Source organism: Saccopteryx bilineata, chromosome 1, assembly GCF_036850765.1.
Source record: "Saccopteryx bilineata isolate mSacBil1 chromosome 1, mSacBil1_pri_phased_curated, whole genome shotgun sequence".
In the NCBI taxonomy this organism is placed as follows: Eukaryota; Metazoa; Chordata; class Mammalia; order Chiroptera; family Emballonuridae; genus Saccopteryx; species Saccopteryx bilineata.
Genome location: NC_089490.1, coordinates 28,724,784 through 28,737,841, shown reverse-complemented (window position 1 = coordinate 28,737,841; position 13,058 = coordinate 28,724,784). Strand labels below are relative to the sequence as shown.

Below are 13,058 nucleotides of genomic sequence, written 5' to 3'. Positions count from 1 at the left end.
ATTGAAGTTGCAATTTATAGAAAGTAAACCAGGAGAAATTACATCCTGAAAGTTGATTTATAAATGTGACGCTGATGGAAGTTGACAAATAATTCAGACTCATCAAAGTGATCAGGAGGATTCTTGGGGCCATATTGCTGGAATTAAGAAGCATTTCAGGAAATATCTACCCAACTGATAATATTGTAACATATTGCGATAATATTTTTATAATTTTCAAGATGCTATGCATGGTATCTTAAGAGTGACAAAATATAGGCTGGAGGAATTAAATATAAACAGATGAGTAGATAAAAAAAAATAGAATTCTTCTTTTGGTCTATAGTGTAAATGTGGTAAGGTACCAAAGAATGGAAAAACTCATATTAATATTTTAGGAAAGGCAAGTGGGAGTTTTCTGACTTGCAGAGACATACTGTATAGAAAACTTCTTTTACTAGGAAGCTTAAAGGGCATTTTATGATTTGGGCTAAGCATATAGAGAGATTTTGTGAATATGATTTTTATACTTGTGTGTGATTTGCACCAACTCAGGATGGACAATAACATTGTGTTATAAATAAAGAAATTTTGTGCTAAGTTTTGAATAGAAGTAGAAAGGAAACTTGGATCACCCTCCCTACCCCCACCCCATGAGAAAAAAAAACAAAACACCCAGCCAGGTGGGGGGGGGGGAGAAAAGAGTAAGCAAAGCCTTTTCTTTCTCTTTCATTCCTCCTTTAATGGGCCATTCACAAACGCTTATCCCCTATCCCCTGGGCCATGTAGGTTGCCCTCCCCTTCTCGAAGGTTATAGTTAATGTATAGACAAAGGGATAGCAAATAAACACTGAAAAATTTAGAAATGTCTTAATATGAATAACAACATTTTTTGCTATTGTGTTACCTTATAAGTTTTAATATAGAGAAATATCTTTATAAATCCTATAAAACAATGTTATAAGCTTGCTAATGAATTGTGTCATCTTCCCCTACTCCTCCTCTTCCCACCAACCTATGTGTGATCCAAGGTACATAACCTGCCGCAGGGCTGTGTGCTGGACCACACGATTTGGGTCAGCTTTGCCCTGTGTCAGTCATATGCGGCCGGCATATTAATAAATCTCCTCCTTTTAATAAAAGTCCTTAAAAAATCATTTGGACTTGGTGTCTCTATGTAAACCCAGTGGAATGGTACTTTACAACATAAAAAGAACTGTTTGTAAAAGTGATTTAATCGAGAGCTCTTGACTGGAAAAATAAGATATTTAACTTCATAAGAAAACAGCATTTTGCTGACCCAGAGCTCCCTGTTCGTGTAAGCTGCCTGTAGATGCCCAGGAGAGGTTTTCTGACCACTAAACCTAAGTGTTTAAGTCCTCTTGGCAAATATCCTATTGATATGGAGGTTAACTGTATCAAGCTTTGATAACTTAGGATCAAACTGCTTATCTTAATAAAATTTACAAGATATCTCCTAATACTCATGGTTTCCTCAGTATACTTCCCTGTTGGTGAGACACGTCATTAAGTGGCCAGTGGAGGATTCTGGTTCCTTTAACACGTGCTTGTTTATTCAACACATATTTATAGCATACCTGCTATGTGAAAGACAGTCTTATTTCTTCCTGTGAATTATGAAATGAAAATTCTGATTTCTCAATTAGTCTGTCCTGGATTTAGATCTTGTGATTCATTTTCCAGAGCCTGTATGTTCCCGTGAAAGCCGAAAGGATACACTTTCAGAACCTGAAACACTCAAAATTGTTCCTGCACTGCAGGGAATCTCCCTTTATATACTGATCCTGGCTCCTACTTTGGCCCGCTTATCTACCTCTTCGGTATTTCTTGATTCCAACTTATCTTCTTTTTATCACGTTTGTTTGGCGTTTGTTTCTCAGTAGCTTTTCTTTATTCATTAAATGTATTGGCTGGGCCAGATTGTGCTGGATGATTTCCTGGGATTCTGGTTTCAAACAACGGAAGCGGGAGCCATGATGGTGGGTGACAAATGGCTAGAAGATACGAGGAAGAAAATTAAGCTTTCTAAAGCTTGTTTAAAGATATATATGTTTAAAAATGAATGTCATAAATGGAGGAGGAACTTTAAGATATGAATGCCCCATGGCTGGAAGAATGAACAGGATAAACATGGAGGGAATTCCTGCAATGGATTAGAAATCAGAGCCCGCAACCTTCATGTCCATTCTAGTTTTATGACTGTGCATTAAGGATGGTCCTTTAGTTCTCATTTAAATCTGATACACATGTGAAGAAAACTTAAGGATCCCAAGCCCAAAGAAAGGAAGAAGTCCCCACCCCACTCTACAATTTCTAAAAATTCAGTTAGTGCAGCACAGGGAATGTTGGAAAAGAACAGTTCTTTAATTCCCAATGCCCCGATCATTTTGCTTCCCTTTAATTAATTAACAGATGAAACAACTGCATTTAATCTTACTAGAAATATATAGCAAGGTTCTGTACCATAAAAGGTATTGAGTGTTTCTGAATGACCAAATATCCTGGATAAACCTCTAGACATTAAAATAACTGCTGCAGGCTGGCAGGATGGCCCACCTCTGAGTTTCTGAAATGAGCGGGAGGTAGATGTTGTTGGCTTTGGTGACGGTCACTGACGACTTCACGTAGATTATCTGTTTACGTTTCACAGTATCTCTGGGAGCTAGCTGCATACTACTATTGCCTCCATTGAAAAAAAATAAAAGAGAATTAAAGCTTGAAAGAGGTTAGTAATTTGCCCAAGTTCACACACCTAGTGCCTGTGAGACACAGGTTTCCAATTTACACCCATCTGACCGTCGTGCCCAAACCTTTAACAGGGAGCACGGCTTCCTTTTATACTCCGTCCCTGCACTGTAAACTGGCCGTGGACTTGCTCACGCCACACCTCACTCTGAAGAGCTAACATCCCTCAGCTCGTTTCCCTCCTCTTTGAGACTTTAATTATCTGCCTGCAGCAAAATGCCACAGTTACAGATTCTCATGAAACTAAACCAAAGGGAGAAGGACAGTCATAATGTGTATTGATTTTTTTTTTTTTTGCTTTTTTTTTTTTTTCCTTTCCACTTTGACTTTCTTTTAGGGTATTAGAATGTTGTTAAGCCTGTTTATGTTCTAGTGACATTTGAAAAATCGCTTTCTGGGTTGGGCTGTAGAGAATACTTTGCAGAAATGAAAAACGTTCTGGTTCTACCTGTGACATTTACACAGCACTTCTGCCGTACTCTCTTCAGTTGGGTGAAATGCAGTCCCACTAGAAACCCTTTATGTAAATTAGGAAATTGGCACCGGCTTTGGGGAGAGAACGTTCTTCCGTGCGTTCTTTCTTCATGGAACAGAACAGATTTGAGCACCCACTGTGCGACGGGTCCCGAGCCAGGGCACCCAAAAGAAGAAAATGCCTCCACCTTAAGGCTCTCACGACCTGGGCTCAGAAGCGAACCCAAGAGCACTGGGATGCTCTAGCAGGTGGGAGCCCCGGGCCCCGTGCAGGCACACAGGAGAGCGGCAGGCTGCCTCTTCGTTCCAGGGAAGGCTACTGAAGCCATCCCGGCTGGCCAGTGGGAGGTGGGATTCTGAGAGTCTAGGTACACCGGGTTCTGCGTCTCACTCATTGCTCCCAGTAAAAATATCTAATAACTATAATGTTTTCTGCTGCAGATAAACCTGGTCGACTGCAACGTTCTGGCCACGGACATAGCCTTGTTAAAATAATAGTATGTAGTCCTGGAACATGTCAGTTCATTAGGACAGCATTTTAGTGACATCAGTTCTGAGCGTTACCGCCTCCAACCCACCAGACCAGTGAAGTTCACAGGCGATCCAATGACAGCTTCCCACTGGGCTGTTTTGACCCACACGGTGACTGCTAAAACCTCCATGGACATCCGGACAAAGGAGGCCCACAACACACACGGAGAGACTAGAACATGCGTTATAACTGACGGAAGAGGAGTACATTAGATCCAGAACGAACAAGTAACTTAATGTCCTTTTTTTTTTCTTTTTAAATTCACCCTAGAACTAATGCTCCAGATGTTTCTTATGTCTTAACCCTGACTGACAGCAAAAATAAGACAACCACCATCAATTATGTGCATGACACGTTGTCTAATCTTTATGGCTGGATGGCTCTGCTCACGGATCAAGAGACCTACTCCCTGAGATTTGAGATACCTCGGACCAACCGATCTCTGCAGGTAATTTGTTCGATGGTGTTTCCCATTTCTAAGTGGTTATCATATTTCCTTCTATGAAATAATGGTTTGCAGTTATTCGCATCTTCTGGTGCTGATAAAGAAAACTGCCACAATATTTTGGCCAGATGATTGATTGTATCCTGAAAGATATGGTTGGGTTTTTTTAACTTGAAAATTTTATAATCTGTTTAAATCTCACCTTGAATGCAAAACGGTTCTGCCTGAATTTTAACTTTATTAATATAATGAAAAACAGCTTCTAAGCAATCTATAAAGTTGTCTTCTTACATTCTGAATTAAGACCAACAACCTAGAGAGAAGTGTTTGTAGTCAGGGAAAAATGTCTTAACAAAGCCTTTTTACATTGCATACTGCCACCTTGTGGTCAAAGATTAACTAGCAATCTAGACTTAATTTGGGTTGGGTTGAAGGAGTCAAATGGTTAGAAGGAGCAAAGATAGGAATAGTCCTGTATAGAAAGTTGGTGTGGTTTTTTGTAAAAAAAAAAAAAAAAAAAGAAGCTGTCAAATGGATTCCCTCAAGCTTCTTTTCTTCCTTTTAACACATTTCTTTCTTCTGTCTCATTATACATATTTTCCCTAAAAGTCATGAGAGCAGTCTTAGGAAGTAGAATCTGCTTTAGGTGATCCGTAGTTCAAAGCAGAATCGCTCTTCATCCTCTCGCCATCTCTCTGAGAACGGAGAGCTCTTTCCTCCCCTGGAGGTCCCGAAGAGAACATTTTGTGTTCGTGTTATTTTCATAAAGTGGAGGCAGCAGCAGATTGGTGACTCTAGAGATGGACATCCTGGGTTTCCATCCTGGCTCAGCAGTCTCCCACTTTGTGATCTGAGCAAGTTTCCTGAACTTCTGCCGCTCCGACATTCCTCCTCATCTGTATACTGGGACAGTAGTAGTAACAATCACAAAGGGATTTTCCAAGGATTGAATGACTGTATGTGAGTAGTACTCGAGCCTGTACCACATGCTCTGTTAGCTCTGACTGTTATAAACGGACACCATTGCTATCATTGTCTGCCTTCTTAAGTTAAAGGAATTCTAGACCAGGCTCTGTCTCTTCTAGCGATTTGTCCTAGGACAAGTCAATTCACTTGTCTGTGCCTTGGTTTTCTCTTCTGTTAAGTAAAGTTGTTAAACCAAAAGAAACTTAGAACCTCTTTCAGCCATCATATTGGATGATTTTGTAACTCTGGCTATGCATTTATTAGGGAGTGGATTGAAATAAGCCTATTCCCCACAATAAAATAGTTTGGCCATGAAGTATCTTATTTTTAAACTATTCAGTATTCTTTGCAGCTCTGTTGGGAGGGGAGCCTTCCCTACTAAATGAGCCCCATTGTACTTTTCTCTCACTTCAAGTACTCAGCAACATTTGGCAATTTCGCTTCTGGGAATTACCTCCTGCTGGTGCACACAGTGCTGTGGCCTTACCCTGACATCCTCATAAGGTGTGGGAGTCACGTGGGCCGGTCCCTTTCGTCTCTTCCGTCACCTGGGAAAGACCAAGGCTGTGACTGGTTCTTCAATGGCCAGTTGAGGCAACTCACCTATTTGGGTAAGTAGAATTGAATGAGCGTGTTGAAGGACACGCAATCAGAAACCGCCATTCATTCTTGAATTGCAGACATTTGTGCTGTGGAATGATAAGGAACTGAGGGGGATGTTATATACTGCTCACAAAAATCAGGGGTATTTCAAAATAAAGATGAAGTTATAAAATAAGTGGGTAGGCTTTGAAATCAGGCTGCCTGGGTTTGAATCCCAGCCCTGACACTTACTAGCCATGGGACACAGCAGCTACTGTTCCTCCCTGAGGCTCAGCCTCCTCATCTGTAAAATGACATCTTACTGGGACCTACCTCAAAGGATAGGAAATTAAATAAAGAATAGCATAAAACATTTTTATTAGCATTCCTAACCCACAGCAAGTGCTTACTAAACATTTTTCTTAATATTTTCAACTCATTTTAAGGCAGTGTTGTATTTGCAGAAAGATCAAGTGCACAGGAAAGACAGGATGACCAGTTATGGCCACAGATACTAGCAGAGAGTACCAGGTGACAGGTACAGAGAGAGGAGGAATGAAGGTGACGTTAATGTGGAAGGTGGGAAGGAAAGCTTTGCAAGGGAACCCGAGGTCATGAGGAGGAGAAGGCATGGCGGGCTTGTCTGAGGACGGGGTGGGCTGTCGTCTTGTGTCAGAATGCAGCATGAAGATGAAGGATCCAGGAGCCTTATCTTACAGGACCAGAAGTCCTTCTGTGGCTGCAGAGTAACAGATGCTAAAGGATTTCCTCAGCTTCTTAGTGTGCGTGTTTCACAGGAGATTTCTTTTGACTGCCTGGTGTTTGTCTCATATTCCTTTGCTGTACCACGTCAGCACCGGGCTCTCTGAGCACCATGGTGTCCACTGATACTGACTTCAGCTCGGTGTGGTCTTTTAGGAGAATCTGTCCAAATGGATCCCTAGAACGACAATCTTGTTATAAGCTGGGCCTAAAAGATCCTGGTCAAATTCAGGAGAACTCATCAGCACCTCAAATCCCAGCCCCTGCCACAAGCCAGACTTGTCCCTCAGGATGTAGAGAGCTGGCCAGTTGTCCTGAGTCCCTTGTCCCTCTCACTTGTGCCTAGCTATCTAGCCCTGAGATGATTAAATTTTTTTTAAAGTATCAGGGTTTTTTTTTTAAATTTTAAAAAAATTTTATTCATTTTAGAGAGGAGAGAGAAAGGGAGAGAGAGAGAGAGGGAGAGAGAAGGAGAGAGAGACAGAGAGAGAAGGGGGGAGGAGCTGGAAGCATCAACTCCCATATGTGCCTTGACCAGGCAAGCCCAGGGTTTCGAACTGGCGACCTCAGCATTTCCAGGTTGATGCTTTATCCACTGTGTCACCACAGGTCAGGCCTGATTAAATTTTAATAGCACCAGAGAGGAGAGTATGGCACTGACCTGGTATTTTTGTCTTTGCCAGATGGATTGTAGTGTATTTTATTTGCACTGAATTATACCATTCAAACTTTATTTTTTATTTGATTCATCCATAGATGTAACCTAAAACTATAAAAACTCAGGACGGACGGAGGACCTGTGACTGCTTTACCACTAGAGTTGAATACAGCCATTAGAAAGAGCAGATAGTCGCCATTAACCCTAACTATGACTATTCACTCGGTATATATCCTGGAACAAAATTGAATTTCCAGTCATTCTTGTTTGTTATGTCGTGTGCTCTTCAGAAGCCTGTCCATTGGTCAGATTCTGTTCGTGGACTACAAACTAACTTGAATACTCACATAAGCCAAAATAAAAAAGGAATATTTGGGGCTTAAAGAAAAAACCCCCCACAAATCATGCAATTACAAATTTTCTTTCCCTTTGATAATATTTTTTACTGAATTAATAGCAAATTGTACTATTATCCTATATATTCACACATGTATGGTATAAATACACATCTGTGTAAATATACATATATATATTCATATGTAGATGTACCACTGTATATATATGTTACATATATATATATAAAATGTGGATGAATATTTTAGTATAGAACATTTTTATAGATATATAGTTTTCTTATAAAATTCTTTGTGCCAGAATACCCTAGTCTTTCCACCTTTGAAGAACATGAGTTGGAAAAGGGACAAGAAGACACAGAGGAATGGTTGAATATTTAATAAATTAAATGGGAGACCCCGGTTCCTTGAAGAGGATTCCCGGGTTCCCGAGTAGTGGCTTCCATGGTCATTGGTGCCTCCATTGCCCTCAGCACCTGGGGCAGATGGGAACTGTGGATTCGGGTTGACATGGGGAGGTGTCTCTGAGGACTGGGCGGGGGAGGCGCGTCCTGCTCCTCCTTGGTGGTGTCCCGTGCCGCTGCGCTGGGCTGTGTGGGTTTGGTCATGATTTTGGATCTCCTTTGTGTAGAGTTTATAGCGTTTTTTTTGTTTTTGTTTTTGTTTTTGTTTTGTTTTGTTTTTTTGTATTTTTCTGAAGCTAGAAACGGGGAGAGACAGTCAGACAGACTCCCGCATGCGCCCGACCGGGATCCACCCAGCACGCCCACCAGGGGCGACGCTCTGCCCACCAGGGGGCGATGCTCTGCCCCTCCGGGGCGTCGCTCTGCCTCGACCAGAGCCACTCTAGCACCTGAGGCAGAGGCCAAGGAGCCATCCCCAGTGCCCGGGCCATCTTTTGCTCCAATGGAGCCTTGGCTGTGGGAGGGGAAGAGAGAGACAGAGAGGAAGGAGAGGGGGAGGGGTGGAGAAGCAAATGGGCGCTTCTCCTGTGTGCCCTGGCCGGGAACCGAACCCGGGTCCCCCGCACGCCAGGCCGACGCTCTACCGCTGAGCCAACCGGCCAGGGCTATAGCGTCTTTAGGGAGGCTGCTGATGCCCTAATGCCTCAATGGAAGTGAGGCAGCTGTAGCTGGTGCCCCAAAAGACCCCAGCAATGGACTTCCGGTTCTGTGCCATGCATGTTACATAGTGGTTAGTTTACATTCACTTAAGGTTTTTTGATTGCATGACTTGATAAGTCTGTCCTGGGTGTTACACCCAATCGCGCAAAGACAAATGCTGGAGTCCGTTGGAGAGTACAAAAATTTATTGGCCAAAATGCAAACCTGCGCAGGGGTGAGCTCCAAGGTGGCAGTCACCAGGAGTCACACCCTTTGCTCACAAACTAGGGGTTTTATAGTAAAGCAAGCAAGCGACTCTGTACAGAAGCTGAGTGTGGCGTTTAGCGATTGGCTTACCCATGGGGGTTCTTGTCACATGCCTTGGAAACTAAGGGTTTTACCTGGTGGAAAATTTTAAAATTACAAAACCTTTGTTTTTCTATAAGGGCTGCAAAACAACTTCAGGATGTGGGGTGCAGATTGCTACTCCAGGGGTTTTCGCAGGTAGCAAACTGTGAACTTGTGGTTTTTCTAAGTTCCTGATTATGCTTTTGCTGTTTAGGGGCTTTTTCAACTCTGGAGTTCAGATAAATTTCCACTTAATGTGTTTTATATAGACACTTCCCTTATAAAGATTCCACTAGAGTGCTACATTTCCTCCTCTTCTAGTATATAGTTGAATCCTTAACTATAATTGGGTGTCTTCTATTGTACCAACACGGTGATAGGGCTGGGCTAGGACCATTAATTTAATTGAGTTTATTCGTTCCCGTAGGAAACTCATAAGTTTGTTGAACAAGAAAGGCCCTAAGGATAAGAGACATAAGAATCCAATACATGGTCCTAGTAAGGGAAGTAGATAGGGAAGTATTCCATTTAACCCGCTAAAGAAGGGACTATCAAATAATTCTTTTCTTCTTCGTATTAAATCTTCTTGTAATCTTTTTATTCGGTCCCTTACTATTCCAGATTTATTTACATATACACAACATTTTTCTTGTAGAGCTAAACAAATTCCTCCTTGCTCTGCTGTTAATAAATCTAAACCTCTTCTATTTTGTAAAACCATTTCTGCTAGGGAATCAAGCTGGTCTTGTACATCCTGAATAGACCGAGATAAGGATTCTACATCATCAATTAATTTGTTAGAAAGCTTTGCATACGAGTGAAGTGCCACTCCCATCCCGGCACTTCCTGTGGCAACTGCTCCAGTAATTCCTAAGCCTACTAATAAAGGAATTAAAGTGACTGCTCTCTTAATTCGTCCTGAAATAAGATCTAAAGATGGGACAGGGACAGGCTGGTCCCCAGGTATGATGTTTATGTCCGGCAGGAGTGTAGCTATTACACAAATTGGACTGGAATTTGTGTAATAGCTACACTCCTGCCGGACATAAACATCATACCTGGGGACCAGCCTGTCCCTGTCCCATCTTTAGATCTTATTTCAGGACGAATTAAGAGAGCAGTCACTTTAATTCCTTTATTAGTAGGCTTAGGAATTACTGGAGCAGTTGCCACAGGAAGTGCCGGAATGGGAGTGGCACTTCACTCGTATGCAAAGCTTTCTAACAAATTAATTGATGATGTAGAATCCTTGTCTCGGTCTATTCAGGATGTACAAGACCAGCTTGATTCCCTAGCAGAAATGGTTTTACAAAATAGAAGAGGTTTAGATTTATTAACAGCAGAGCAAGGAGGAATTTGTTTAGCTCTACAAGAAAAATGTTGTGTATATGTAAATAAATCTGGAATAGTAAGGGACCGAATAAAAAGATTACAAGAAGATTTAATACGAAGAAGAAAAGAATTATTTGATAGTCCCTTCTTTAGCGGGTTAAATGGAATACTTCCCTATCTACTTCCCTTATAAAGATTCCACTAGAGTGCTACATTTCCTCCTCTTCTAGTATATAGTTGAATCCTTAACTATAATTGGGTGTCTTCTATTGTACCAACACGGTGATAGGGCTGGGCTAGGACCATTAATTTAATTGAGTTTATTCGTTCCCGTAGGAAACTCATAAGTTTGTTGAACAAGAAAGGCCCTAAGGATAAGAGACATAAGAATCCAATACATGGTCCTAGTAAGGGAAGTAGATAGGGAAGTATTCCATTTAACCCGCTAAAGAAGGGACTATCAAATAATTCTTTTCTTCTTCGTATTAAATCTTCTTGTAATCTTTTTATTCGGTCCCTTACTATTCCAGATTTATTTACATATACACAACATTTCTCTTGTAGAGCTAAACAAATTCCTCCTTGCTCTGCTGTTAATAAATCTAAACCTCTTCTATTTTGTAAAACCATTTCTGCTAGGGAATCAAGCTGGTCTTGTACATCCTGAATAGACCGAGACAAGGATTCTACATCATCAATTAATTTGTTAGAAAGCTTTGCATACGAGTGAAGTGCCACTCCCATTCCGGCACTTCCTGTGGCAACTGCTCCAGTAATTCCTAAGCCTACTAATAAAGGAATTAAAGTGACTGCTCTCTTAATTCGTCCTGAAATAAGATCTAAAGATGGGACAGGGACAGGCTGGTCCCCAGGTATGATGTTTATGTCCGGCAGGAGTGTAGCTATTACACAAATTCCAGTCCAATTTGTGGGTAGATAAGAATAGGCTAAGTTACCTCCACACACTAGTATATGTCCTCTGCCGGGGCATAGAGAAGTACTAAAGTTTATAGTCTTACTACAATTTGCAAAGCTAATAAATCCTACTTCTAGGTCAAAGCTATTATTCTGGGCTGGGCCCTGGAGGCAAGTGACATTAGAGAATTCTATAGGCTGAACCCTGAAGGGGATATTGGCAGTACAACTAGACTGCGGCGTTAAAGCAGATTCGTTAAATGTTACTGGTAAGGCAGTAGGCATAGGTGTACCAAGGGTCATGCAAAGCCAGCAGTCTGCTGCTAACTCGGGATTAGTCATATTTAAGGCTTGAAAGGTGGCCGATAAAATATCAGAAGTCTGTGAATCAAGGTCTATGCTTGGTCCCTTTGGCAAAACTAGGGGATGGTAATTTATTTGCGGATACTGGGATTTAACAATTTGCTCAAGCCTTTCTTCTACTATGGCCTCCCTGATGGAATCCTGGGGTCCTCCTCCATCCGAGACATGAAGAGGGGCCCTTAGGTTCCAACAAACTGGCTTTCCGGGAGTCCCTATACAAGGGGCCTGTAAGTATTGATGAGACCCTATTTCAGGGGCTTTACCTGCCCTGGTTGTTAAAAGTATTGCAGTAAAGTAAGTGTTGTCGTTATAAACACACTGTTGTACCTCTTTATCATTTGCTCCTGGATGACTCCGCTTTCCCCAGTACACTCCTTAGGGCAAGAATTGTTTCCCTGAACTGATGGTGGGACTATACGAGGTTTTGGGAGACACGTCCAGCGTTGCTGTAACCCTCCCGTGGGTAGTTGACTTTGAGTCCCTTTTGACCAATATCCTCCCTGTTTTCTTCTCTCTTGGCCCCCTGGGTCCCTTGGTACTTCTCTTAGTGGTACCCAGTGCTGATAAGTGAGGTATGCTACTCTGTCAGTACAGTCTACTGACCTTGTCCATTCTTGAGGTGGCCCATAGGGTAAATCACTTAGGCCACCTCTACATTCACATGGGGGCCCATATAATGCCCTGAGAAGCTCCTCTGGGCTCACAGGAGGCCCGAACCCGCCACAAGCAAAATCGAGGAACATAGTTAGGGCACAGATGAAAATTTTAACTTTAAAGGGTCCTTGGGGTCCGTGTGGACTTTCCATTGCTTAGAGCCTGCCTCTTGCTCACTGGGGGTAGCAAGCTTCACGTGGGAAAGGTGAATCCAATATGGCTTCTCAGCTATCCTTACGGCCGTGGGTGTGCTGAACAGTACCTGGTACGGTCCTTGCCACCGCGCGTCAAGGTTCCCGCGGCGGTGGTTAAGAATGTACACCCATTGTCCTGGTTCCGGCTGAGGGGGCAATTGGACTCCCGCGTTAGCTTCCTTCTGTTGGTCCCTGAGGGCTTGTACCTCAGCACGTATTAACTGCAATGCCTGTAAAGACTTTAGAAAATTCTGATTAGAGACTTCAATTTCTCCTCTTGTTAGCTGAGGGACCAATGGGGTTGGTTGTCCAAACATTAATTCATAAGGGGTCCATTTCCCTGTGTAGGGGGTATTCCGGACCCGAAATAGGGCAAAAGGGAGTAACTCTACCCAATTTTCGCCAGTCTCCTCCCTTATTTTTATTAAAGTTTCCTTTAGGGTCCTGTTCATTCTCTCAACTTGCCCTGAGCTTTGAGGCCGATAAATACAATGTAATTTCCAATTGATCCCTAGTCTTAAGGCTAATTCTTGTGAAATCTTGGATACAAATGCAGGTCCATTGTCAGACCCTACAGCTACCGGAATCCCATATCTGGGAATTATTTCTCTTAGAAGTATTTTACATACTGT

At 42.2% G+C, this 13,058-nt stretch overlaps 1 protein-coding gene across 6 annotated transcripts in view; it reads left to right on the top strand.

Moving 5' to 3' along the window:
• Nucleotides 1-13,058, top strand: part of PKHD1 (PKHD1 ciliary IPT domain containing fibrocystin/polyductin) — a 495,803-nt gene that overhangs the window by 246,413 nt on the left and 236,332 nt on the right. For all 6 annotated transcript variants that reach the window (XR_010728191.1, XM_066252548.1, XM_066252523.1 and 3 more), the window contains 2 exons: nt 4,022-4,199; nt 5,578-5,773. Coding sequence is in view for 5 of the 6 variants with exons in the window: in XM_066252548.1 (XP_066108645.1) it covers nt 4,022-4,199; nt 5,578-5,773 (374 nt within the window). In the remaining variant the exon portion in view is untranslated. The remainder of the gene's footprint in view (nt 1-4,021; nt 4,200-5,577; nt 5,774-13,058) is intronic.